Here is a 26,757-nt window from a genome sequence, read left to right as displayed (position 1 = left end):
TAATTTCTATTGCTCCTAACGTACAAACCTTTAGCTATTTAATCAAATTGTCCCGCCATCACCTGTCCCCCGAAAGTCCTGCCTGCAATTATAAGTGGTGAAATATCACTGCTGTGTGAGTGAGTGGGAGTACACGGTTACCACTGGTACCCCCTCCACCCTCCCACTACCTAGGGGTTGGGTGATTGCCACCTCGCATTAAAGTCTTAATGGCTAGTCTTCCAGCTCCGGCGAAAGATTATCCCCTTTAAATAGCTAAAGGTTTATACGTTAGAAAAAAATACAATTGTTCCGTAACCGAAATACAAACCACGCTATTTACAAAGGGTTATTACTTTTAGCGTAGCTGAAATGGCGAGCCATTAGAATTTAACGAGGGTGTATTACCCCCGCGCTAGTTAGCGGGGGGGTAGGGGAGTGGTAGCTAGCTACCCCTCCTCCCCCTCACACACAGGTGAATACTCACTTTCACTTTTGGCTCGGACTGTGACAGACGTCTCTGTCTTGGTCCTCGCTTGGCAGCCATTGTCTGTTTTGTCTTTACTTAATTGCTTACTTTTCTTTTACTCAATATATATGTAAACATGTTTTCATGTTTGTATATATATTTGAGTATAGAAATAAGTAAGTTTCCTTTTCAGATGTGTGTGTGTAGTGTACGATATCTACGTGGAGGCCTCGGCAGTTAGGCCACCACGGCCTAATTTTATGGGTTGCGATCGAGTTTGACTTCGGTCTTTCTCTCTCTCTCTCTCTCTTGAGGTCGTTCCCCTTTTACTATGTTTTACTACGCCCTTGTAGCTTCCTTCCCGTGTGGGTGGGGTTGCTACGCCGTACATTTTGTCTCAATTAGTTTATGAATCTAATTGTAGTTGTTAATTTTTCAGCTTGTAGAACGAGTCCTTTCGGGGTTTTCGTTTTTTTCTTTAGTGTTCATTCATTTTTAAATTACATAATTACATAGTTACATAATTATAATTGTTATAATTCTGTTTTGGTTACAGCTCTCCTTCCGCGAGTGTAAGTGGTTGTGAGGGCACGTGCCTGTTGTGTAATTCTTGTTCCTTTTCCTCGGGATTCCTCTTCGGAGCCTTCCCGGGGGAATGAATGTGTACTAATATTATTTGTTTTATTTTTTTACAGTTACCGATCTAGTTCGTTTCTGTAATATAGCAACGGTGTGAGCTGTCTGGTTGAGTCCTGGGGATTCGGCTGTTGCTGCCTCCCCCCCTTGTATTGTCGTCAGGGGCGTGTCTCCTACTGGTAGTACTCCCGTGTCGACGGACAGCTCTCCAGTTCATTTTAGAACAGTCAGGAGGCTTGCCTCCTTGGGCGGATAACTTTCCTTCCGAGGGAAGTTTTTTCCTGTCCAGGCTTGAGCTTTTCCTCTTTTGGGGGGTTCTTCTCTTGCCTTTTTTTCGTGCGACTATGCTCTTGGTGCTGAGCGGTCGCACCTGCAGTTTCGCTCAAGGGGCTGGGCAACTGCAGGAGCTCCTCTTCGGAGGATTGCCCCTTTTAGGTCACTGGCTGACCAGTCTCTTCCACGAAGTGTTTCTCTTTCGTTCGCGAGAGAGTACACTCATAGAGACTCCTCTTCGGAGGTTTCTTCTGTTGCTGTTGGCCTCCCTCGCCGTAAGGCCCTCCGTCCGCCTCGTCGTAAGGGCCTCTCATCTCCCTATAAGGGTGCTTGAGGCGCCTTTTTGAATCTCCGTTTGCAGCCTACAACTTCTTTTTCTCGATCTTCCGTCTTGATGCAGATGGACAGCAGTCTAATCTCGTCTTCCGACGGGCAACGGTCTTCCCGACGGACAACGGTCTTCCCGACGGACAGCGGTCTTCCGACGGACATCAGTCTCCCGGCGGACAACGATCCCTTCGGGGCAAAGGGTTGCCCCCACGGGGGTTCTTCCCTTGCGTGTCAGGGTTTCCCTGCGCGCCCTTCTGTTCGTCAGCGCTCTCCTGTTCGTCAGCGCTTTCAAGATGACCTTCCCTGCGGTTCCTGTTACGTGCCCTGTGCGCCCACGTTCGCCCTCGCGATCTAGAACTTCGGTTCAGGTCGGGGTCAAGGACTCTTCTTCTTTGCGCAGGCTTCCACGCGTAGCCTTCTGCTCGTCAGCGATCATCAGCTCGTCAGCGATCATCAGCTCGTCAGCGATCATCAGCTCGCCAGCGATCGTCAGCTCGTCAGCGATCTCCGGATCGTCCACGTGTGTTACAGCTGGCACGCCAACGTTCTCCAACACTTCTGAAGGAATATGGTTCGCCAGCTACTAGCTCAACTGCGGATGCTGATCGCCATCGCGCGACCCTCAACTGCAGATGCTGATCGCCATCGCGCGACCCTCAACTGCGGATGCTGATCGCCATCGCGCGACCCTCAACTGCGGATGCTGATCGCCATCGCGCGACCCTCAACTGCGGATGCTGATCGCCATCGCGCGACCCTCAACTGCGGATGCTGATCGCCATCGCGCGACCCTCAACTGCGGATGCTGATCGCCATCGCGCGACCCTCAACTGCGGATGCTGATCGCCATCGCGCGACCCTCAACTGCGGATGCTGATCGCCATCGCGCGACCCTCAACTGCGGATGCTGATCGCCATCGCGCGACCCTCAACTGCGGATGCTGCTCGCCATCGCACAACCCTGAACGATTGCCCGCTTACGCATGCTGCTCCTCATCGCACAACCCTGAACGATCGCCCTCTTGCGGATGCTGATCACCATCGCACCCTTTCACGCGATCATTCACCTGCGCATGCTGCTCGCCATCGCACAACCCTGAACGATTGCCCGCTTACGCATGCTGCTCCTCATCGCACAACCCTGAACGATCGCCCTCTTGCGGATGCTGATCACCATCGCACCCTTTCACGCGATCATTCACCTGCGCATGCTGCTCGCCATCGCACAACCCTGCACGATTGCCCGCTTACGCATGCTGCTCCTCATCGCACAACCCTGAACGCTCGCCCTCTTGCGGATGCTGATCACCATCGCACCCTATCACGCGATCATTCACCTACACATGCTGCTCGCCATCGCTTACCGCCAGCGATCTTCTTCACCTACGCGGCAGCACGATCCCTCGCCGTCACGCCCATTCGCCTGCGCGCCCGCGCGATCGCTCACCTGCGCGATCGCTCGCCACCGCGATCGCTCGCCTGCGCGCCCGCGCGATCGCTCGCCTGCGCGCCCGCGCGATCGCTCGCCTGCGCGCCCGCGCGATCGCTCGCCTGCGCGCCCGCGCGATCGCTCGCCTGCGCGCCCTCGCGACCGCTCGCCTGCGCGCCCGCGCGACCACTCGCCTGTGCGCCCGCGCGACCATTCGCCTTTGCGCGACCGTTCGCCCTCGCGCGACCATAGTTCGCGGCGAATTCCACAGCCGGTGGTAGCAGCAGGGACGCGTGCTCCTAGGCGGCACTCGGGATCACCTCCATCCAAGCACAGGTTGGTAGTGCAGGACGAAGACAGGTCAGTACAGCATTCTTCCCACCTTCTTTTCAGGCAGGAACCGTCGTGTCCTCTCCAAAGGATCGCCCGATCCCTTTCACCTTAGCGAGGATTTCGGACTCTGTGTCCTTGGAGCAGCAGACATGGTTTGATCCGCTGGCACGGGCGTTAATGAGGTTTATGAAACCAGCACTCACCGGCCAGGGTAACAAACCAGCGGCTGTCTCTCCTACGCTGAAGAGAAAGAGAGGAGTGGACTTCGTGGTGACTTCCCCCAGGGCGAAGTTGGTTCCCAAGAGGTCGGTCTCGAGGGTCCCCTCTCCTGCACGAGTACTCTCTCCTTCTCCCGCCCTGGAAGGATTTTTGGCGGGGGGGCTTTCCGTTGAAGATTTCTCCATCGGACAAGGGGTGACTGCTTACCTCTTCCTCTGGGAGCTTACCAGGTTCTTTCCCTCCTCGGTTACGGCCCGAGGTTTGGTTCAAGGAAGCTACAGGAAGATCAAGGGTACTTTCCTCCTCTCGAGCTCAGGCACCTTGGCCTTTCGTCGTTAAGTATCTACTTGCGGACAAGCTCGATGTTGTACCATCTGGACGCACTGACTGAAGGCTTCCTTCGGGTGTCTCATCTGTGGAGGTCAACGACCTCAGACACCCTTCCATCCTTGAGAAGAGTTTTGTCTTTGCCCAAGGACAGAGACTTAATCATCTGCTGTGCGGAGTAAATCGACTTCCGGTTTCACTCCTCCAAGGCGCTTTCTTCCAGACTCTGCAGGGCTCCAGCTCCCTTTTCTTTCAACCACGTCGGCCTAAGTTATCGGCTACGACAACTGGGACAAGGTGTCCAATTGCAGTTTCCTCCTGTCAGGAACAGATGGCACGGGAGACTCCCCCGGGGGGGCATAGTCCTAAAAGGAGTTCACGAACTCTAGGATTGCAGGTTTTTTCGCTGGGAGGATGCTTAAGGTTACTCATCCGAATGACAGCTTCCCGATGCCCATTCCCGCACAATCTCTGTGAGTAGCCAAGGATATCGCGCCTGCCGTCTCTGTCAGCGAATTCAGTGTCTCTGAACCTCTATGCCATAGCATCAGCAGAGTTGCCCGGTTGGGCAGAATGATCCATACCTTAGGCGAAGGTCTTCCTTAGGATCATCGACGGCTTCACCCCCGGCCCCCTCAGTCGATCCTTTCTTGTAAGGAAGGATCTGAGAGGGGATGTCCATAGTCGACCTCTCAGCCCTGATCAAGTTTGTCGAACAAACTTCGGCCAGCGTAGACCAGCAGAATCGATCAGACTGGTAACGAGGCGACAGGACTCCTTTAACCCTGGATCGGAAGGACGGGTACTTTCAGTTTCCATTCCATCCATCTTCCAGGGTGCTCGTCGAATTCAGCCTAAACTGCAAGTATTCCTGCTTATGATGCAGTGTGGCTATCCCGCCGTGGCATAGCAGGTTTGTTTCCCCAGAGAACTCTCCCTGCCTTCCTCTTGGCCGCTCAGGTGCAGGCTTCCGCCTCCTCTGCTGTTTGGAGGGCTGGTCAACTCCGGTAGGCTCGGGTTTCGACCTTCTTCAGCGCCGGGAAAAGCTTCCGAATGCTGACCATGAGTGTGGGCTCATGGTATTTTGCTTGGAGCCTTCTCTTCCTCTGCCTCAACATCTGGAGTATCTGGCCATGATATTGAGTCAACCGCCTTACCACGTTGGAAACCCCGCTTCTCGTCCGTCCAGCGAGGTTAAGCAACGTCGGTACTTGGATGGGTGAACACCTGGGGACGCCAGATTCTGTTACCACATCCTCCGAGCCTTCCTTTCGGTTCACCGTGGCAAGACTGAGGAGAGTCGCAGTACCTGTTCTCAGTCAAGCAGAGTTTTCAGCCCTACCTTGGAACGTTTCCTAGTTCTTCTTTCCTCATTGACCCGTTTATAGTCCGAACGGTCGCCTCAGGATAAATTCCATGTGGGGCGATCCAAGTTCCGGTGGCTTCAGGCAATGTTTAACCGGACTCCCTGGCCCTATGGGACCAGCGGAACTATTAAACCTGCAATGGGTGTTGACCTATGGAGCCTCTTGATGGTAGTGGATATTCTCGTCCTTTCCCCACATTCTTGATGCGGTTCTCGGACTCGTCAAAGGAAAGGGGGGGGGGGGCATGTTCCGGTCCAGGCCTATGGTCAAGACCTGAAGGATACCTCTCCATCATTCAGGCAGGCTTAAGGGCCTTAGTCTGGCCCCTCTTCAGATCCTACCGCTCCTGCCAAGTCCCCCTGTTGAGCATCGACTTCATGCTAACCAGCAGGGGACGCATTTTCACACCTTCACATCTTGCATTAGAGATATCGGGATGATTGAGATTCTCTCAATTCCACCATCGGCTCTCTCATTCCAGGCAGGGGAATGTGTCTCTCAGACTATCCGAGCAGAGCCTCATAGAGAGAGTGTACCTAGGGGTCTTTGACCTTGGGTAACCAGCAAGTGCTGGTCTGGGGGACCTGATCGCGACAGCTTGGAACCTCAAGCTTCCGCTAGTTTTCCCCCCAGTCTCAGACCCCGAGACTCTGGCAAGATGCATTCCGGTGATGGTGGGACAACTTCGACGCCTGCGTCTTCCCTCCTTTTTGTCTGCGGACAATGGGTCTCAACAAAACCAGGTTGTCTGTCAACCTTTCAATGGGAGAGCTCCACTGGGACTATGTGCAGAACGGTTTCTGGACCCTCTGCTTCCCCTGACGGAACTCCCGGGAGAGCTTCTCCCACGGCGCAGACTACTCAAGCAACCACACTGCGACATCTCTCCCGAACCGGGGCGTCGCTTCGGCTTCATGCCTGGAGACACTACGCTTCCTCCTCTAGAAGAGACAACCCGCTACAGTCGCGGTACGGAGGTCGCGTCATCTGCGATAGTCATCCACAGGGGTCTCCCAGGCAAAGTGAAGAGTCTAAGGTGGTTGGTGCCGTGGGAGATATACCTCTTCCCGTGAGGCCTCTTCTCCAGCAATAACGGTCTTATTGCCTTTCGGCGGGAGGAAACTCCTTTCTGCTCTTGGCAATGAAGCCTGTCGCTCAGCCTTTCCCTGACCTTCAGGCTTAAAGGAATAACTTTTTCCTGCCCGCTGGATCTATCCTCGCTCATGCGAAGCTACGATCGTCCCTGCCCTAGTCGGAGGAAGACCTCCAACTTGGAGCATGGCTCGGACTTTTAGTCCTTTAAGAGATCTTCTCAAGACCCTTTTACGACAGGCCTCGGATTGTATTCCGCCCTGGGTCTTCTGCTCACTCTGGCCACGGCCAGTGTGTAAGCAATCTTCTTGGTCTCTTACTACTCCCCCCCTTTCTAAGGAAGAGGGGAAGGCAACATTCAGGCTCGCTCCTGAGTTGTTGGCTAGACTCAGAATCTGAGGGTCCCGACCCTTCGGTCCGATTCATTCAAGATTTGGAGTCTCCATTCTGTGTCTGATGTCCCAAGACCTTCTCTTTCTTGCCAGTACAGGAATCGAGAGGTTAGCGCTGGGAACAGCTGCAGTTTGGCCTCAGTTGCAGCCGATTTGGGAACACAAGGAGGACATGGGGGGAGAGTCACCAGTATACCTCTTCAGCCCGGACTCAAGGACATTCATCTCGACCTGTCTTCAGACCCTCCCCCGTCACGTCGCCCTACAGCACGATGTTAAATACATCGCAACGTCCCTCGCCTTCGAGTAATACTACTCTGTGACGCAGGTGCTACAAGCTGGAGTCTGGAAGCGTCTGATGACCTTCGCAGCCCGCTTCCTGCAGGGCGTGACCCACAGGAGTCTCGATACGTTTTCTATCGCTCTGTGGTGGCTACACAACAGCTGGTCTAACCTCAGGCTCCTTTTTGGACAGGAAGCAGAAGGTTGAGGGCATTGTTATCAGGTTTTAGTCTGCATGAACGAAAGAAGTATGTCTGGCCCTTACTTCTTTCTTCATCATCCCCTCTACGGGGAAGCAGCATCCTGGTCTCTGCATAGCTGACCTCGAACCTCTGCAGGTAAACCATGCTTCCTTGTGTTCCGAGTATTGAGTCAATACTGTCGCGTCCCCCATACCCTGACGAGGTGGTATTGGGAACGTCTTAACCCAGAGTTCCTTCTGGAACTCCAGGTCAACTGCCTAAGACGGGTCACACTTCTTCCTTCACACACAAGCTTACGTAGGCCACATGGTTCCTTGCGGTGCAAGGAACTTGTGAGGTGCAGGGACTCCTTTTCTCGAGTGCGACTCACTCGGATTCTGAGTCCCCGGGTAAAGCCAAAGCCAGTATGGCTGGGGACTTTCCACCCTTCCTAAGGGATAAGTCACCCTTTGTAAATAGCGTGGTTTGTATTTCGGTTACGGAACAAATGACAAATTCGAAGATAATTTGTATTTTTCCTAACCATACAAACCTTAGCTATTTACACATATTTGCCCGCCAGCCCTGTCCCCCAAGACAAGTCCTACCTCTAAGTGAAAGTGAGTATTCACCTGTGTGTGAGGGGGAGGAGGGGTAGCTAGCTACCACTCCCCTACCCCCCCGCTAACTAGCGCGGGGGTAATACACCCTCGTTAAATTCTAATGGCTCGCCATTTCAGCTACGCTAAAAGTAATAACCCTTTGTAAATAGCTAAGGTTTGTATGGTTAGGAAAAATACAAATTATCTTCGAATTTGTCATATTACTTCCAAATTTGTCATGTTTTACAGTTCTGCCGATTACCCGAAAATGATGTTGGTTACCCAGGAGCTATCATAAGTTCAGAGGCAATTCCCCTGTATTCAGAGTGAGTTATATGTGTAAAAGACAAAAGGTTTCATTTTTATGGGAATAGAATACAAATTTTAAGTCGCTTTCTTTTTTTGTGAGGAAAGTAAAACAGTATTTTAGTGAGGAAAGTAAAACAGTATTTTATCACTATCCCACTACAATCACCCATCATTGGATCCTGATGCCAGAGGAAGAAGTGCTAGGTTATATATTTGTGTGGGGGTTACCCCACTTACTGCCTACCACCAATTGTCTATGTTACCAGACTTCAATAATACTCCTTCATTCAAGGCTGATTACATACAGTATTTAGAAAAATGTGAATTATTTTATTACTTTTGTAACAATATTTTGTATTTATTTTAGAAAAGGGCTATGTCCAAATTCTTATGCCTTCATCATGTACTGTACTGCTATGTATGTTCCCAGGCTAACCCATTCTTTGCCTGAAACATGTCATATTCAATAACCTATATGGAGTTCATGTTAGACTATGTCTCTTGTGGGTGGAACTAGGAGAAAACTCATTGCAAGATTGATTTGTTTGTATGAAAAGACTCAATTGTGCAAGAAAATCATAATGTTTTTTTTCATTTGGCATTGTCTATAATCATCTTGCTGGTATTTTATTGAAATCCTTTAAAACTTACTGGGGGTCGAGACCCAAGCTAGCACGCGGCCTGACCCGGGATTGACCTCAGGGCACGTATCCTTCCGCCTGGGGTAGTCCTCACAGGAAACGGAAGTAGGGTAAACAATACAAAACTCTGGTCAGATGAGAGGAGATTCCAGGTATCTCGTAAGAAAGTAGTTCTCGGTAAGTATGTTAGGAAAAATACAAATTACTTAGAATTTGTGATTTTGAAATCACACTGAAATTCTCTAGAAAAGTGAACAGTCATTGATTACGTATGGTATATACAAAACTTTATAGTTCTCATGTTTGTTTTTTTTCCAGAGGAAGGACAAGAATGTCAAGCATCCATCTGGGTCTCCCTTACCCTGGGGAAGTAGTTGATCATTCTAGTAATTTGGCCCACGATATTGGTGCTCTGTATCTCAACGACGAGTATAGTGATGTTACTTTGCAAGTTAATGGACAGACATTTCATGCTCATAGAGTTATCCTGGCAGCAAGAAGTCAGTATTTTAGGTAAGTTTTCTTTTTGAATTACAAAATATTTACTTAGTGTTTGCCTATACCATATAAGAGTTAGTAACTTCACCTGTGCTGTATTCCCATAACTGTAATTATTGTACATGTTTAAACTTGTGATGGGGAAGGGGCATATAACTAAAGGGATTTTGACGAAGGAAAAATCTATTTCTGGGGAGAGACCTGTGACGGCTGGTGAAAAGATCCTTCTTTACACTTTTTTGATATAAATCTTCTAAATATACCAGAGAAAGATAAAAGCATGGAATGCAGAGGTTACTACCCTCGCGCGAGCACCTTTAAAAGGAAGTCGGTGCTATGTCAATGATTAATTCCTAACATACTTATGTTTATGTTTGTAGTTTCCTGACAATACATGGAGTAGAAGACAAAATCTGATAACATGCATTTTTTGAGCCGCATACCCAACAAGATTGAGAGACTACTAAAGATGACGTTATTTTGATAGACCAATAAGTTGAAGATAATATTCAGGCATTATTTTTCGCAATTTTTATTTTTTCAATATCAAACTTACCCGATGATCATATAGCTGCATCCCTGCTGCCCGACAGAAAAAAACCTACGGGCGGAATAAGCCAGCGATCGCTATACAGGTGGGGGTGTACATCAACAGCGCCATCTGTCAAGTAGGTACTCAAGTACTCGATGTCAACAAAGAACCAATTTTCCCTCTGTCGTGCCACTGGCAAGACCTACTAAATACGCCGTCCCTAACTGGATTTGTTTTCACAACGATTTGGTGAAGTACACTATTCCAGTTTTGAGCTTTTGCTATGCAGGGGTTTTATCTTCATTTCAAAACTTGAACTCGTTTTGGATAGATTTAATTATGGCCGACCCTTCCCTTAGACGGAAGTGTTGGTGACGAAGAGAGTATGGACTCTCTTTCACTTTTAAATGGCCGACCCTTCCCTTAGACGGAAGTGTGTTTAGGTTTTTGGTAATTTTGCTTAACAAGTTATAGATCTATTTATTTTATATCTCTCCGCCTTTATAGACCTCTTCGATTAACTTTCCATTTATTATAAACTTATAAAAATTAATTTTTATGTTTGTTTATATGCGACCTTTCCTAATAGTAGGCGGTCCTTACTTGGAACCGAAGTTAATTAACATTGAGCCCGTCATATCGTATTTACCTTTTAAGAATTTAATACTTTTTTAATTTTAATGTTTTATGAAAGAATTTCTTTGATAGTCTCGTACTGTTTTCAAAGATGAACTAACGTTTAGTTTAGTCTCCGCAGTTGTTGATGTTCAGAACGTTCAACATGCGCTCTATCGTTACGATAGAGAGAGAGTATTTCACGGTTTCACGTTGCAATAAGAGTAAACCGATTCTAGCGTTTCGTTCATTCTTTCTTAGCTTAAATGGTTTAAATTCTAAATAAAGGAACTTTTTATTTGGGAAACCTTTCAGTTTTTTCCGTTAGCAAATAATATGTTTTAACGATATATAATTGGGCTCTTCTCTCAGGTTCTAAGTCAAGAGAGAAGAGAGAGAGAGATAGAGACGGAGGGAGAGAGAGGAGAATAAACGTTTCGTTCGCTGTAGGGGAAGAAGGTAAAACGTTTCTAGAGTTTTATTCTTGTTCCCAGGCTTTATGCGGTGAGAGATTTTAAACGTAGTTTATTTGATCTAGTGTTTAGTCTCTTTTCCAGCCACTGAATTCTTTATCTTTAATTATGTTTTTCTGTTGCATTGTATACTGTTTTCGCAATTACTTCCTTTTAATGAAGGATAGGATTGCGTGTTTCAGGTAGAAATCAGTTAAAGTTTCGATTTCAGTGAAATAAGTGCAAACAGAAAATCAAAAGTGATAAAGTGATATGCGCAAAGTGTTACAGTGTTGCGTTCGAGGGTTCGTCTGTTCGTGCCAGTTGTTCACCTAGTCCGGGACCTCTTACAAGCTCCCAAGCCCAGGGGAGAAGTAATGTCGAACGACTTATGGGTTCCACAGGCCTTGATCGACGAACAGACGTTTCCCTCCGTGGTTTCGGGTGTATCTACACACGTTGCCGACGTGATCGCCCCACCCACACAAAGACGAGAGAGCCCATTTATTCCTCGTCTGCGGAAGAGGTTTCTCGTAGAAACCATGGACCAAATCTTGCAGCTTTTTAAGTGCAAGTCGATCCCTTCCGCGCAAGTCCAACGGCCTAGGTGTAGCCACTGGGTCAGTTCGGACTCGCTGCAGTCATCCGACGACTGCTCACCTCCCAAGAGAGGCAAGGTGGTACCGCAACAGGCAGTAACTCCGTCTGTTGCCGCACCAGCTGTTTTAGACCCTCAGTCACAACGGACAGTAGCTCCGTTTGTTGCCGTTTTTTGTAGACCCTAGTGGTCTTTACTGCAGTCTATGCAGACTCAGTTAGCTGCGGTTATGCAGGAGTTTCGTGCGGAGAAGGTTTACACTGCTCTCGTTAGCCTACAACCTGCCACGGTTGTGCGCCTGGCTCACGCTGAGGCTGCCTGCTCCCACACTCCGGCTGCGGAGAGCTCCACCTCCGATGCGCGATCGACCCTGCCAGACGCATGTTAACGTTAGCCGACGTGCGGCTCCCTCCGTTAACATGCGTGAGCTACCGCATCAGCAGTGGGAAGGTGGAGTCAAGCTGCCGTGTTTTGACGCGATGCGTTAGTTTCCGCAACCCACGGCAGTCCCCACCACGCACCACCACTCCGCTTTGGTTGTTGCCTGCTCCCACACTCCGACTGCGGAGAAGGTTGACGATGCACCCGTTTGCCTACAGCCTGCCACGGTTGTGCGCCCAGCATGGCTGCCTGCTCCCACACTCTTGTTGTGAGAGCTCCTCCACCCATGCGCAGTCGACCCTGCCAGACGCATGCTGACTCCCACAGACACACGGAGCACTCCGTTGCCGTGCGTGAGCTACCACAAGCTGCCGTGTTTTGACACGGTGTGTCAGCCTCCGCAACCCACTGTGGTTATCGCCTCTCGCCCGCAGCAGACTAGTCAGTCAGGAGTTGAGGCTTCCCCACACAGCTTTGGTTGTTGCCAGCTCACAGACTGTCAAGCAGTTACATGAATTTGCCTTCTGGTCTGCTACTATGCACCAGGGCTGTATGTCCTCACGCACCTGTTGTGGTTGACAGTTCAGTTTTTTGACAGTTCACAGACTGTCAGGCAGTTACATAACGTTGCCTTCTGGTCTGCTGCTAATGCACCAGTGCTGTATGTCCTCACGCACCTGTTGTGGTTGACAGTTCAGTTTTTGACAGTTCACAGACTGTCAAGCAGTTACATAACGTTGCCTTCTGGTCTGCTGCTTATGCACCAGTGAAACCCTCACTGAGATAACCTAGCTTTTCTCGGACATGGTTCCTGTAGATGAGAAAGTGCTGTTCTCCCTCCTTCTGATATTCCCTTGAGGACTCTGTCATTTGGAGAGGAGCCTTAAGCTGCTTAGCCTCCTATGGACTTTAATTAAAGCATAACATGCTTCCAGGGATGGTAAATGGTTCCGCTTCAGTCGCTAACCCCGTCTGTTGCCACACCTGCTCCCATAGACCCTAATGGGCTTTGTTGCAAGACATGCAGTCCAAGCTTAGTCCTTGATAGAGGATTTTTTACGGAGAAGAACCTTCTAGCCAACAACCTTCCTACCGGTTGGTTGTACGCCCTGTTGACGCTGAGGTATCCTACTCACGTCCGCCAGTTGAGATGGTTCCTCCACCGGTGCGACCCAGTGTGGGTTGCCAGTCGCACGTTGACGTTAAGCGACTCTCGGAGGTGGTTGTGGACGTTCAGTGTGTCACTAGGAAGACGTTCAACAACCAGCAGAGGTGACTTGTTGTGACGCAGTGCGGCAACCTCAGCAACCCGGTAGGGGGTTGTCTGCACAACCCAGACAGTCTAGACAGTTTCGGGTTGTCGCTGTACTTCCTCGCGTCCCCATGGTTGACAGTTCACAGACTGTGCAGCAGTACCATGATCTTGTGTCCGGCTCCGTCACGCATCCACCAGTGCGACCGGATTCAGCGAGTCAGACGTTGCCCACTCCGTTGCCGTTTCCTCATCAGTTTCGGATGAGGAACCCTCTGATGAGGACATGGCTGAACAAGACGATCAACCCCCAGCCCTGCTATCCATCCAGAAGATGCTGAAGAAGGAACACGGCCCTGTCAGGCTGTGGATGAGTCTGGTTAGGACACTGTCATCCGTGGTTCAATTGGTGTCACTTGGAAGACTACACCTCCGTCCTCTTCGGTATCATCTAGCTCTTCACTGGAAAGGACAAGACGCTAGAAGCGGTCTCGATCCCGGTTTCCGGAAAGATAAGTCTGGTCTGACTTGATGAAAGGACTTTATCAACCTTTGAAAGGGTCTTCCCCTGACTGTTCAGACTCCCAACCACGTTCTCTTCTCAGACGCATCGGACGTAGGCTGGGGTGCGACCTTAGGCGGTAGGGAATGCTCGGGATTATGGAACTCGAGTCAAAGGACAATGCATTTCAACTGCAAGAAGCTTCTGGCAGTACGTCTGACCTAGAAAAGCTTCAGGTCTCTCCTTCAAGGCAAAGTGATGGAGGTGAACACGGTCAACTCCCTGCTTTGATGTACATCTCCTAGCAAGGAGGGACCTACTCTCTGACATGGTACGAGTTCGCAAGTGACCTCCTCTCCTGTTCAACAGGTCTAGACTTTTCACTAGTAACGAGTTTCATCCAAGGCAACTTGAATGTCATAGCAGATTGTCTCAGTAGGAAGGGACAATAATTCCAACATATTGGACCCTCCACAAGGATGTATGCAAGAGACTTTGGGTCACCTGGGGCCAGCCAACCATAGATCTCTTTGCAACCTCGATGTCCAAGAGGCTCCCAATACTTTGCTCACTTATCCCGGACCCAGCAGTAGTTCTTATAGATGCCTTTCTACTAGATTGGTCTCATCTAGATCTATATGCATTCCCTCCGTTCTAGATTGTCAACAAGGTACTGCAGAAGTTCGCCTCTCACGAAGGGACAAAGTTGACGCTGGTTGCTTCCCTCTGGCCCGCGAGAGAATAACTTACCGAGGTACTTCGATGGCTAGTAGACGTTCCCAGAACACTTCCCCTAAGGGTGGACCTGCTACGTCTGTCACGCGTAAAGAAGGTACTCCAAGGCCTCCACGCTCTTCGTCTGACTGCCTTCAGAATATCGAAAGACTCTCGAGAACTAGAGGTTTTTTCGAAGGAGGCAACCAGAGCGATTGCTAGAGCAAGGAGAACATCCACCCTTAGAGTCTACCAATCGAAGTGGGAAATCTTCCGAAACTGGTGCAAGTCAGTATCCGTATCCTCGACCAGTACCTCTGTAACTCTAATAGCTGACTTCCTCTTATATCTGAGGAAAGAGCGATCTCTTTCAGCTCCCACTATCAAGGGTTACAGAAGCATGTTGGCATCAGTCTTCCGTCACAGAGGCTTAGATCTTTCCAACAATAAAGATCTACAGGACCTCCTTAAGTCTTTTGAGACCACGAAGGAGCGTCGTTAGGTTACACCTGGTTGGAATTTAGACGTGGTTCTAAGATTCCTTATGTCAGACAGGTTCGAACCACTTCAATCAGCCTCCCTGAAAGATCTCACCTTTAAGACTCTTTTCCTGATATGCTTAACCACAGCTAAAAGAGTCAGTGAGATTCATGCCTTCAGCAAGAACATCGGATTCTCATCCGAAACGGCTACATGTTCTACATCTTGGTTTTCTAGCCAAACACGAGCTGCCTTCTCGGCCTTGACCAATATCATTCGATATTCCAAACTTATCGTATGGTTGGAAATGAACTAGAAAGAGTATTATGTCCTGTAAGAGCTCTTAAGTTCTATTTTAAAAACCTTTACGAGGCCCGTCTGAAGCTTTATGGTGTTCAGTTAAGAATCCATCTTTGCCTATGTCAGAGAATTCTTTATCCTATTTTATCAGACTGTTAATACGAGAAGCTCATTCCCTTCTGAATGAGGAAGACCAAGCTTGGCTGAAGGTAAGGACCCACGAAGTTAGAGCTGTCACAACTTCCGTGGCCTTTAAACAAAATAGATCTCTGCAAAATATATTCGACGCAACCTATTGGAAAAGCAAATCAGTGTTCGCGTCTTTTATCTTAAGAATGTCCAGTCTCTTTACGAGAACTGCTACACTCTGGGACCATTCGTAGCAACGAGTGCAGTAGTGGTGGGGGCTCCACCACTACAATTCCCTAATTCCAGAACCTTTTTAATCTTTCTCTTGAAATATTTTTGGGTTGTCCGGAAGGCTAAGAAGCCTTTCGCATCCTACTTGATTTGGCGGGTGGTCAAAATCATTTCTTGAGAAGCGCCTAGATTAGAGGTTTTGATGAGGACCTTTAGTATGGGTTGCAACCCTTCATACTTCAGCTCCTAGGAGTCGCTCAGCATCCTATGAGGATCGCGAGGCTCAGTAAGGAAGACGTACTTAAAAAGGCAGAGTAATTGTTCAAGTCGTCTTCCTTACCAGGTACTTATTTATTTTATGCTTGTTATTTTGAATAACTGCTAAAATGAAATACGGAATACTTAGCTCATAATGTCAACTTGTAATGCTGGTCTCTACCCACCCCCCTGGGTGTGAATCAGCTATATGATCATCGGGTAAGTTTGATATTGAAAAATGTTATTTTCCTTAGTAAAATAAATTTTTGAATATACTTACCCGATGATCATAAATTAAAGGACCCACCCTTCCTCCCCAATAGAGAACCAGTGGGACAGAGGAGAAAATTGGTTCTTTGTTGACATCGAGTACTTGAGTACCTACTTGACAGATGGCGCTGTTGATGTACACCCCCACCTGTATAGCGATCGCTGGTGTATTCCGCCCGTAGGTTTTTTTCTGTCGGGCAGCAGGGATGCAGCTATATGATCATCGGGTAAGTATATTCAAAAATTTATTTTACTAAGGAAAATAACATTTTTTGTATGGGAAGAAAATCAAATGTACCGAAAATACTTTATGGTTTAGAAGCTCAATCCTACTTGTCTGTTTAAAAATTTCTCTAAAGATGGATTCTAGGAAAGTTCAAAAATATAGTAGTAGCTAAAGTACTGCTCTAATATCATGAAACTTTCATTTTCAAATTTGATAGACAAGTTTCATCAAAAGGCTTATGAGCATTATTAACAGGGTTCTTAAAAAGTACAAAACATTTTTATAAAGAGGTCTTGTTGATTTACATACACCGCAGAACAAGAGTTTAAACCAAGCCTTATCTATTTAGGCCCTTCAACCATATCAGTCCCATTGGAAAGTAATTTTATTCAGCTATGGGATCAGAGTATTTAAATTTCTAAGCCCTAATCGTTCTTTGTTTCTACACTTATATAAACCCTTCTCCTTTAATAGGAAAATGATTTCAACGTAGCTGGAAGGTAAAGGTCAAAGTGGCTACTCGGTTTTGGTCCTGTGGCTTGGGCTTAGATACTTTCATGAATATAGGTGAACTAGAACATGAAAATAAATGTCTGACTGGTCAACTGACGCCATGTAATCTCCCTTTTGAATTAGGGTTGTGGTGACCTAGCAGAAACATCCCTACCTGTCCTTCTGCTGGCTGGGAGATTGAGTCCCGCTCAAACTCGATAATTTCTCGAAGTGTCTGCAACCTCACCATCCAAGTGAGCTAAAGAAGGGGGAGATGGCATGGTTGATTATCCTATAGGTTTATCTGCTGGGTTATCGGCAGCCAATGCCTAGCCCTCCCTGATCCTAGCTTGGGTAGAGAGGGGCTTGGGCACTGATCATTTGGATATATGGTCAGTCTCTAGGGCATTGTTCTGTCAGCTTGGGCAGTGTCACTGTCCCTTGCCTTTGCCATTCATGAGTATCCTTTAAACAGTGGAAGGATGGAAACATACAATCTCCATTTTGAATTATATTTGAAATTGTGAAAAAAGTTTCCATGGAGAACCTGGCTAGAAATAAGAACTTGCGATAAGAAACATCTAGGGCTGGTCTCCAACTCCATGAAGTTTTCTGTATCAGAGTAAGACAATTGTAAAATCTAAAGAATAAACCAGAACTCAGTCTGTTGTTTTTGATAACAACCTAGATATTTCTTCAGGTTTAATTCTTGTCTTTTTTAGATTATGGTGGTTCTTTTTTAGATTATGGTGGTACAAAGGAAAGAACTTTAGTTTGACAGATAATAGGGTCTGGAATTCAAAAGGAAACTGGTAACCTTCCCATAATACTATCATCACCAACAGTTCTGGAAGGAGCAGCGTCCAAACTTGATCGAAATGAGACAGCTTGCCATCTATTTTTTGGTGGGGTCAAAATAAAAGTGAGAGTAGATTTGTTTACAAATACTAATTAGTAAGACCCTTGCCAGTAAGGTCAGGCACCTCCCTGTGTAGGCTAAGTACATTCAGAATGAACTCTTGTTTTCCGTGATTTTATGTCACCAAGCGTATTGTTGAAGTGTGTAGCATATAGATTTTGATAAGTGTTCATATAGTTAAAGAAATTTGCTTCGTTATTTAGTATAATCAAATGTTGAAGACAAGTTCTGTTAAAATTGTATTCTATTCCTAGTCGGATACAAACTTCTGAGTCATTTAAATGTTACTCCTAGTCCTGGTTTCTATGGCCAATAATAAAAGAAAAAGGGCTCTGTTGCACTATGATTAGTTACCATAGCAACCCCACTCCTGGGCAATGTTATGCATGGCTGCCGTTAAGCTTCACTCATCTTCTGGTCGCCGTTGAGAGGTCGCCCCTCATCTCTCTACGATCATGATTTACATAATCCACACTGGATTTCCATTTATAGTGAAAAGTGCTTGGTGTCTTTTCTTCATCATTGTCACTAAGTGTGCTTATTATTATCTGTGCTATGCTTCTGCTTAACAATGGCCTATGCCATGGCAAACGATATTCTGTGGCATCTAAATGTAGGAATTGTAGGAAGTGGCGAGCCTCCCAGTGGGAGAGATTTATTTCTCGACGCAAAAAACCAATTAAGAGAGATCAATTCTCCTTCCTTGTCTTCTTCCAGTAATGGCAAGAAGTGTAAGCTCTTTTTTGTATCAAAAGATATCCCTCTTTGTGCTCCTTCGTGTCTTGACCCTTCTGAAGCTCCAGTTATGGAGGATAACAGTCTTAATGATAATTTATGGATGATCATAATTTCAGTATATACAGTATTATCACCTAATATTGATGTTGAGCCTAGTGATCCCTAGTCAATGCTTGTGACAGACCCCTAGGCTACAGACGCTGTTCTCCCTAGCCGGATTCAGTCCCAGGTTATTCAGAAATGCATAGATCTAACTTGCCTCCTACTAGTTATCAAGTAGGGACCCCTATATGGTTAATCTTATCCGTTTTTTTTTTTTTTAAATCTCCCATCAGAGCATCGAAAGTCGCCCATTCCCTAGAGTCGAGACTGTCATTCCCTCCACACCCCCTGTATGGTGGTACCCCTGTTGAAGGATATACTGTATTTTATCCTTTTCCCGCAAATGAGCCGGGTTTGCCTTGTACCCCAGGAATCCTTGGCACTGCGTTTACAAATTCTCTGGGCTTGTTCCAGAACTTCCCATTACAATATATTGAAGGTGGTCAGACCACTTAGGCTATATCTACAATCGCAACTTTGGTCAGACCAACTTGCTTTGAATCTATTGTGTCTTCTTCCAAGCAGCACGCGCCACTGAGCCGACATGGGATGACGTCACTGAACGCGACGCTGTGCTCATGCGTGATGATATCACTGAACGTGCCGCTGTGCCCACACATGATGACGTCACTAATTGTGCTGCTGTGTCCACGTGTGATAACGTTTCTGAACGCGCTGCCATTTCAACGCATAATGATATTCCTTCGCGTGATGGGTATTATTCTGTCACTTGATAATGCACGTTCTAATTGTGCTGCCACGACCCAGGCTTGTATATGAATGGAACCCCTCATGGTCATGTTCCATTGTCAGCTTCCATTCAATATTAGGTAGCTTCGGCTTACAATCCTCAATAACTTTTGGGTACAGTATATGAATGACAAACCTGTTGCTTTAACACAAAGTACTCACAAAAGTACCTGGCCAAATGTTAATTATGAATCAGATTTTACATGTTTTTATTGTGCCAGAATCATTTTTCCCTTTTTTTTTCCTTGAGTGACACCTCCATCTGAAACATGATTTCATAGTAATTAGATGCTGTAGATATGGTCCTTGTAGAAGATGTCCTAAGTGGCCTGCCTCAAAGAAATCCTTCTCCTCTCACATGAGTTTGGAAAGAGAACTCGCTGTCATTCCCTTGCAAACTGCGAGAGGTAGGAGTGAGCATGACTCTTCTCGTTCTTTCTCTGCCGCCTCTTCTCTCCAATCACTGAATATTACTAGAGGGAGGAAGGACATTCGAAGAAACATTAGATCTTCTAATGAGACTATCAAGGTAGAACCACCAGTTATCCCCGATGTGGAACCGTCCAGAAAACCTCGCTGCGTGTTGGGGCACCAGCTCAGCTGATGTTGCCCCTTCGAGTTTCCATTGTCTGGTTTAGAAGCATCACTTTTCATCACGATCATGAGCCTAATCCGTCGTTTGGGTGGCCTAAGTAAGCCCTCATTTGTGCAAATTGCTAATAGGCAGTGTGTTATATACACATTATTTCCTCTAACCAGACTTAAGTCTCAGCCTCGGAGAACTCGTTAAACAAGCAGGTCTTCTAAGTTGCCTCCCTTGGCTCTTTCATACTAGAGGAGATCTCATGTCCACTCTGGCACCCATCCGAGCCCTCCTCCTATGGATGCTGACATTGCTAACCTGGTACTCAATGTACCTAACGACTAGTTACCCAACCTCCCTTTCATTTTCTCGGATCCAGATAATGTAGAGGTAGCACCCAGATGGAGATGCCGGCCGATCGCTTACGGTCACTGCTTCTCACCATTGTCCCCCTAGGGCAAAACAAGTCTCTTGAACTATAACCTTTTGAGTAGACTTGACCCTCAGGAACTCGAACTCAAGCCCCATCCTGGGATGTGACAAGGTTTTTAGGTCTTTAAAGACTACCTATGAACCCGTACATAAAGCTTTAGACAGGGATCTAACCTTAAAGTAAGTGAACTAAATGGTCTATCCTGCCTATTGTCACATTCCAAAGGGTGGAAGGAACTATCATTTTCCTTTGTTCCTAAGTTTGTGGGCAAAACTCAAAATCCGGTTGTTAACGATGCTAGATTAGACTCACGATATCATCTCTCAAAAAGGTAACTGATGACCCTTATAATCTTTACTCTGCCTTGTAAGAGCAGTCAGATAGTATTTGAAGAGAACAGCCTATCTTAGAGCTAAAGACTGCTCCAAGAAGAAGATATCTGAAAAAAATCTAATGTCCTTATTGGTAAAAGAAATGATTATGAAAGCATTTAAATCCTCAGAAGAACCGTCGGCAGGGACCCCCCTCCTCATGATTTCCATGGTCTTGCTGCAACCCTGGTGTCCTGAAAGAACCACTCACTAGCCCAAGTTCTCAGAGCTGGTGTCTGAAAATGACAGAACATTTTCATGGATCACTACCCGAAAGATTGTTCTCAAAGATCTTTAAACACTTTTTCTTTAAGGCCTATTGTTGCAGCTCAACAAAAAGTTTAACTTAAGCTCTTACTGGACACCTAATGCTTTATCAAGGCATCAGTTGTTCTATATATTATAAGGGTATGAAATGTAGATTGTCTGATTATACTCACAAGTTGGATCTGGAGTACTTGCTTGGATCTCATCCTGATGCTGGTAAAAATAACATGTTCTCTTTCATATACTGTATGATTATTTTTGATATACTGATTTTGTTTGATGCTTGATTTTTATATGGCATTATCTCTGTCTTAGACTGGACCCAAAGTATTGGTTGCTACAACCTTGCCTCTTTTAGAGCCGGTTGGACTGTCTTTACCTATCCTCTTTTTACTTTTGCTTACATCTACGTGTGCTTGTAACTGTCATAGGGAGACTTCCCCCTGCCCAAGAAAGACTCCCATTAAAGTGACCCAGAAGTTTTTACCGCATAGGAGTAAACTACAAATTTTAAAAACAATTTGTTTTTTCCTAGCTATACCAACGCGAGTCATTTAAGCGAAGATCCCGCCTCAACCACCCCACTAGACTTTTAACCAGAATAGAGTGAAGCCTACTGGCAGCCACCCATAACGCTGACCAGCAGTGGGATGGCATAGTAACCAGTCATGGTACAACAGAGCCCTTTTTTCTTTTTATTATTGTTTGGTCATAGAAAAGAACTAGGAGTAACCTATTTAAATGACCGGAAAGGTTGTATCTGCATAGGAATAAATGGTTTTTCAATTGAAAAATCTTTTTAAAATTTGTAGTGTTTATTGTAATACCGGTGTAATATCATCTGGTTAAAATTATTTTCCGGTTGCTTATGTATGGAGCATTGAGAGTGAGTATAATAGGAATTGAAATTCTCTTGAAACTAGTTCATTTTAAACATTATTTTCAGGGCCCTGTTGTTTGGAGGACTGAGAGAAAGTCATCAAGCAGAAGTTGAAATCAAAGACACAAATTTAACAGCATTTAAAGTTCTTTTGAAGTATATTTACACCGGATGGGTCAGCCTTAGTTCGGAAAAGGTAAGACAGAAATTACATCTCCAATTTTTGATAAGAGCTGTAGAGGTAGAAAGTGCCAGTTTTCATTTACATGGTCAATAACTTAGGTTTTTTTTATTTATGATTAATATATTACTGTTTAACTAAGTACTTTACCTTACCTCAAGCTATCCATGTTTGAACTATGTAATCCTGAAATATTCTTACGCAAGCACCTTTTCTGCAGTCCGTACTTTAAAAAAATTCAGGGTAACTTGTCAGTACATGAAAGCTATTGCTCTAAAAAACATTGATCATATTGTTATACGTGTCATTACAAAATAAGTATACTGTAGCTTATTTCCCCACAGTTTCACCACAAAACCATTAATCAATCTTATCCATCATTTGTTATCTTCAACTGCAGCAGATACTTCAGTGTTGTTTGGTCATCTAACAGAGCAAAATATTTGCCCGCAGACCCATACAATACCTGTAAACCGATTTGATTTTGTATGCTCAATATTTAAACTTTCTTGTAAGCTGAGGTACACTGCTACTGTGCAATGTTACCAAAGGATAGAGTTCAGGTGACCTAATACCCCACTGAAAAAGACACCATGGGAGCCCAACTGCTCATATAAGCCAGTTAACAATGCAAAAAAAAAAATTGAATGACATTGTTGGGTGTCCTAGACTAGCATATTTTCAAAATAATTAAAAGGAAGAGATTTTTAGCATTGATGAATTAATGACTAAGAAATAAAAGTAGCAGTTTTATAGAGGTATTTGAGGGTAGAATAAGAAGGTAAATGATGCAAAAAAGCTCCAGAAGCTCTGTAAGAGTTGTAGAAAAGGAGATTAGGATTTATGGTGGATATGGAATGTATGATGGTTAGGCTGTGCTCATCATTTTATGAAAATGAAACACTAGAATATTAAGATAGCTGCTGTAAGTATTGTACTGTATGTTTAGTATAGTACAGTATATTGTCAGTGAGGGAAATTGAAAGAGAGAAATGTAGTAATACAATATACAGATATGGCAAAAGTGTTGGCAAATAAAAAATATAAATCAGTAGTGCTATGATATAACTCGGTGACTTGAAAATTTGTGAAGTGCAGGATTGCCTGAGTTTTTGATGTCTTAAGTGCCAAAATTCTTGATAATCATGTTTGAGGGTTCATGCAAGGTAGAGTTGAATGTCTCCTACAGGTCAGAGAAGGTTAACATATGGATGAATTCAATATTTACGAATTGACTTTGAGGCAGCGTAACTGTTTTAAAAAGTGGCTCATCATTAGTTTTCCTTTTGTCCATGATTACTATCGTGGGAAATGGCTAATTTTATAGAAAGAAATAAGATGGGAAGGAAGAATTTATTTAATTCCAAATCTTTCTAAACTGTTTATTAAAACTAAATCCATATTGTTTTTATTTTCCTTATAGGAAGAGACAGTTTTAGATATCCTTGGCCTTGCTCATCAATATGGCTTCGAAGATCTTGAGTCTGCCATCTGTGACTACCTGAAGGATGCCCTTTGTATTCCAAACATCTGTGTTATATATGACATGGCTTCACTCTATAATCTAACCAACTTGAAAACAGTTTGCGAGGATTTTATGGACAAGAATGCCCTTTCTATTCTTAGCCATGAGTCTTTTTACTCTCTTTCACCGGTAAGTTTAATTAAATGTTCTGAGATATCTTTTATTTTATTTTCTTCAGTACAGTATTCAAAGTGATGAATGGTTTTGGATTTTTTAAACTCATTATTACTGCCCTTTTAGTTCTCATTCTACAAATGAGTGCTTTTTTATTGAATTACTCTACTAATAGCATATTTACTTAGCATATTTATTTAGTTCGTCAACTCTTTAACTGGGCTCCACAAGGCACTAGAAGAGTTGCATATTTATTTAGTTCGTCAACTCTTTAACTGGGCTCCACAAGGCACTAGAAGAGTTGGAAGACCCAGGCCTACATGGCTGAGGACAATGAACCGTGAAGTAGGAGATGACGAATGGAAAAATATTGAATTGCCGTATTTCCCGTGTCCTAAGACGCACCTTTTTTCGCGAAAAATGCCCCCCAAAATCACCCTGCGTCTTAACACTTAAGAAAAAGTTGTATAAAGGAGTCTGACACCCTTCAAACACCCAACTATTGACACGAGAGCACTCAAACTGACGAGAGATAGAATATAAACATACAATTATCATTCATATGTAATAAATTCATTTATTTTTATATTGCTCTTCCTTTAATGAAGTACGGTAGCATTTTTTTTTTTTTTTATGCAGTATTACCAATTTGCAGAAAAGTATCTAGACCTAAAATCACATAAACAGTAGAAAAATTATTCCACCTAAAAAATGTCTAGATTTCTTTAATCAATAATTACATTTTGTGTGAAAATTTATAGGCTATATGAGGAATTTTGGAAACACTATTAGAATTTCACCTCTCTAACAAAATTTTATGCACCTTTGGCAACTCTGCTTTCATGTAAACAACACTTGAAACACCAAACACTCTGACTAAACTTGTAGTTGTGGTGGAAACTACGACTGGTTTAGTGGTTTCTTGTATGAATATGTAATAAAATTGGGATAATCGGCATATAGCTAATTAATATTATCTTAAACATTTCATAATTCACCTAAAATAAGAAAAGTTACTGTGCAAGACAATAATCATGCTAGAGTCACAGACTAGGGATTTGTGCTATTTTAAATCATCAATTTTTTTTTTCTAAAACTGCCTTGCTAATTTAAGGGTGCGTCTTACCACTTGTAGCGTCTTATCACACGGGAAATACGGTAAATCCCCAAGATAGAGATTAGTGGCAAAATCTAACCGAGGCCCTTTGCATCAATAGGCGTAGGAGATGATGATGATGAATTGTTATCATATTTTTTCATTGTTTTAAGTATTTTAGGTAGAAAGGATTTCCCAATTTCAGTCTTCAAGATTAAAAATAGCATTGAAAAAAAAAATGGAAAATAGTATCAAATTTATTGTAAGAATAATTATTTTTAATTGGTAATTAAGGTGTTGAAAGAATCTTGAATTTAATCTGAACAGGTCTAAAGAGTAAGTTTTAGTTTGATGTCGTGAGCACTCCTTGGTGTATGCACAGTAATCATATTAATCTTTGTCACCTTTTACAATGAAGAAAACTGAAATAAAGATAAAGTCAGGAACTATTTATACTTATCTAGTGAATAATAATAGTATAATTAATATCTACATTACAAAATGACTCCTGTAGCTTAATGCTCGCTTTTGATAGTCTAATATAGGATAGCATAAATATAGAATTTATTTCATGAAGTGCAGCTACACACCACCTGAAATAATTATGTATCTCTATAAGTAGCAGAGAAATTAAAAGGGTATAATGATGAAAGAGAAATTTATACATAAAACAAAATTATGATAAGTTTCTTATATCTACAAACCTCCTCTGATGTTCACATTGCTTTAATCTTCGGAAGCTTGGAATGTCGAGGTACTCCTTGAGATTAAGAATTTTCCCATTTTCTTTTTTTCCAATACGCTAATGACTATTGAAACAATGAGACCAGCATCTAACAATAATAAAATCATGTCGTATTGCTACTTCAGTATAATAGGTGATGTGGGACAGTAACGACTGTGTTTTTTTGCCCCAGGTGTCAGGTTTTTCTTTTATATTAATTTTGAAGCTTTTTACTTTTTTTTATATTTGTTAGCAATCACTGCATTGTTGTGTATAAGAATTTTTTTGAGTGATCTTGATATGCATCCTCTTTGTGTCTTGTGCTGGAGACAATTTTTTTTATTTAGAGAACGTTGGGAGGAGTACGTAAGTGTCATTATTCCTCTCAGGTAAGTATGTTTCATGATCAGATTAAAGTTCAAAGAAGCTCACTCTTAATTCAGGGAAAATCCAGAGAAGGCCAGCTACTTGTTTATAGAGTAAATTGTAATGATATGCCACTACCACCAGCTCCTAGCTAGGCAATTGACAGTATGAATATTCTGTCATATGACCTTATCCTCCTCCTCTTCCTCAACTTCCTTTCTAAATCTCCTCTTTTTAGAGAGTAGACTCCTCCTCCTCTTCCTCAACTTCCTTTCTAAATCTCCTCTTTTTAGAGAGTAGACTTTACTACCACGGTACCCAATCCTGTGTGGATTAGGACAGCTGACTTTGGGTCCAGTACAGCTACTTCTGCAGCAGACTGATACGAGGCTGATCATCGATGGTGGGTGGTCTTTTTGTCCGATGTCACTTCGTCCATGTCTTTTGGTCCAATGTCTTTTCGTCCGATGGACTTTTGGTCCAATGACATTTGGTCCAATTTCTAAAAAAAAGCAAATGTTTGAAGAGATTGTTATTACCGTTTGCTTTACTTCTCTGTTAAAAGTTTATACCTTATTGGCTTTTGTGATAAAGTAATATGCTCATTTTCTAATTACTCCATTAGTCATGCTTAACATTCTCTCTCTCTCCTTATCTCTCTTTAGTATGATACTATATATATAGTGTTCTGCAAGTTTAGTACTTCAGTTTCTGAATCTGCCCATCCCGAAATGGCAAAGTTCATACAATCAACGAAGAAGAAAAGAAAAGTAAAACCTTCAGCGGTTGAGCACATTTGAACATTTGGAAATCTATCGAAACCTTTAAGGAAGAAGAAGGATTTATTCAAGGTAATATAACTCAAATACTTTGAGGAGATCCGTCAAATTCTTGTTTACATTATCAAAAAATCACC

General features: G+C 44.3%; 1 protein-coding gene across 1 annotated transcript in view; it reads left to right on the top strand.

The window, feature by feature from the left end:
* BTBD9 (BTB (POZ) domain containing 9) overlaps positions 1–26,757 on the top strand; it is a 90,632-nt gene that overhangs the window by 6,957 nt on the left and 56,918 nt on the right. The window contains exons 2-4 of the mRNA XM_068348328.1: positions 9,183–9,375; positions 21,902–22,031; positions 23,440–23,670. Coding sequence (XP_068204429.1) covers positions 9,183–9,375; positions 21,902–22,031; positions 23,440–23,670 — 554 coding nt within the window. The remainder of the gene's footprint in view (positions 1–9,182; positions 9,376–21,901; positions 22,032–23,439; positions 23,671–26,757) is intronic.

Source organism: Palaemon carinicauda, chromosome 24, assembly GCF_036898095.1.
Source record: "Palaemon carinicauda isolate YSFRI2023 chromosome 24, ASM3689809v2, whole genome shotgun sequence".
NCBI lineage: Eukaryota > Metazoa > Arthropoda > Malacostraca > Decapoda > Palaemonidae > Palaemon > Palaemon carinicauda.
Note: the sequence above shows the minus strand (reverse complement) of the source record. Positions and strands in the feature narration are given on the sequence as shown.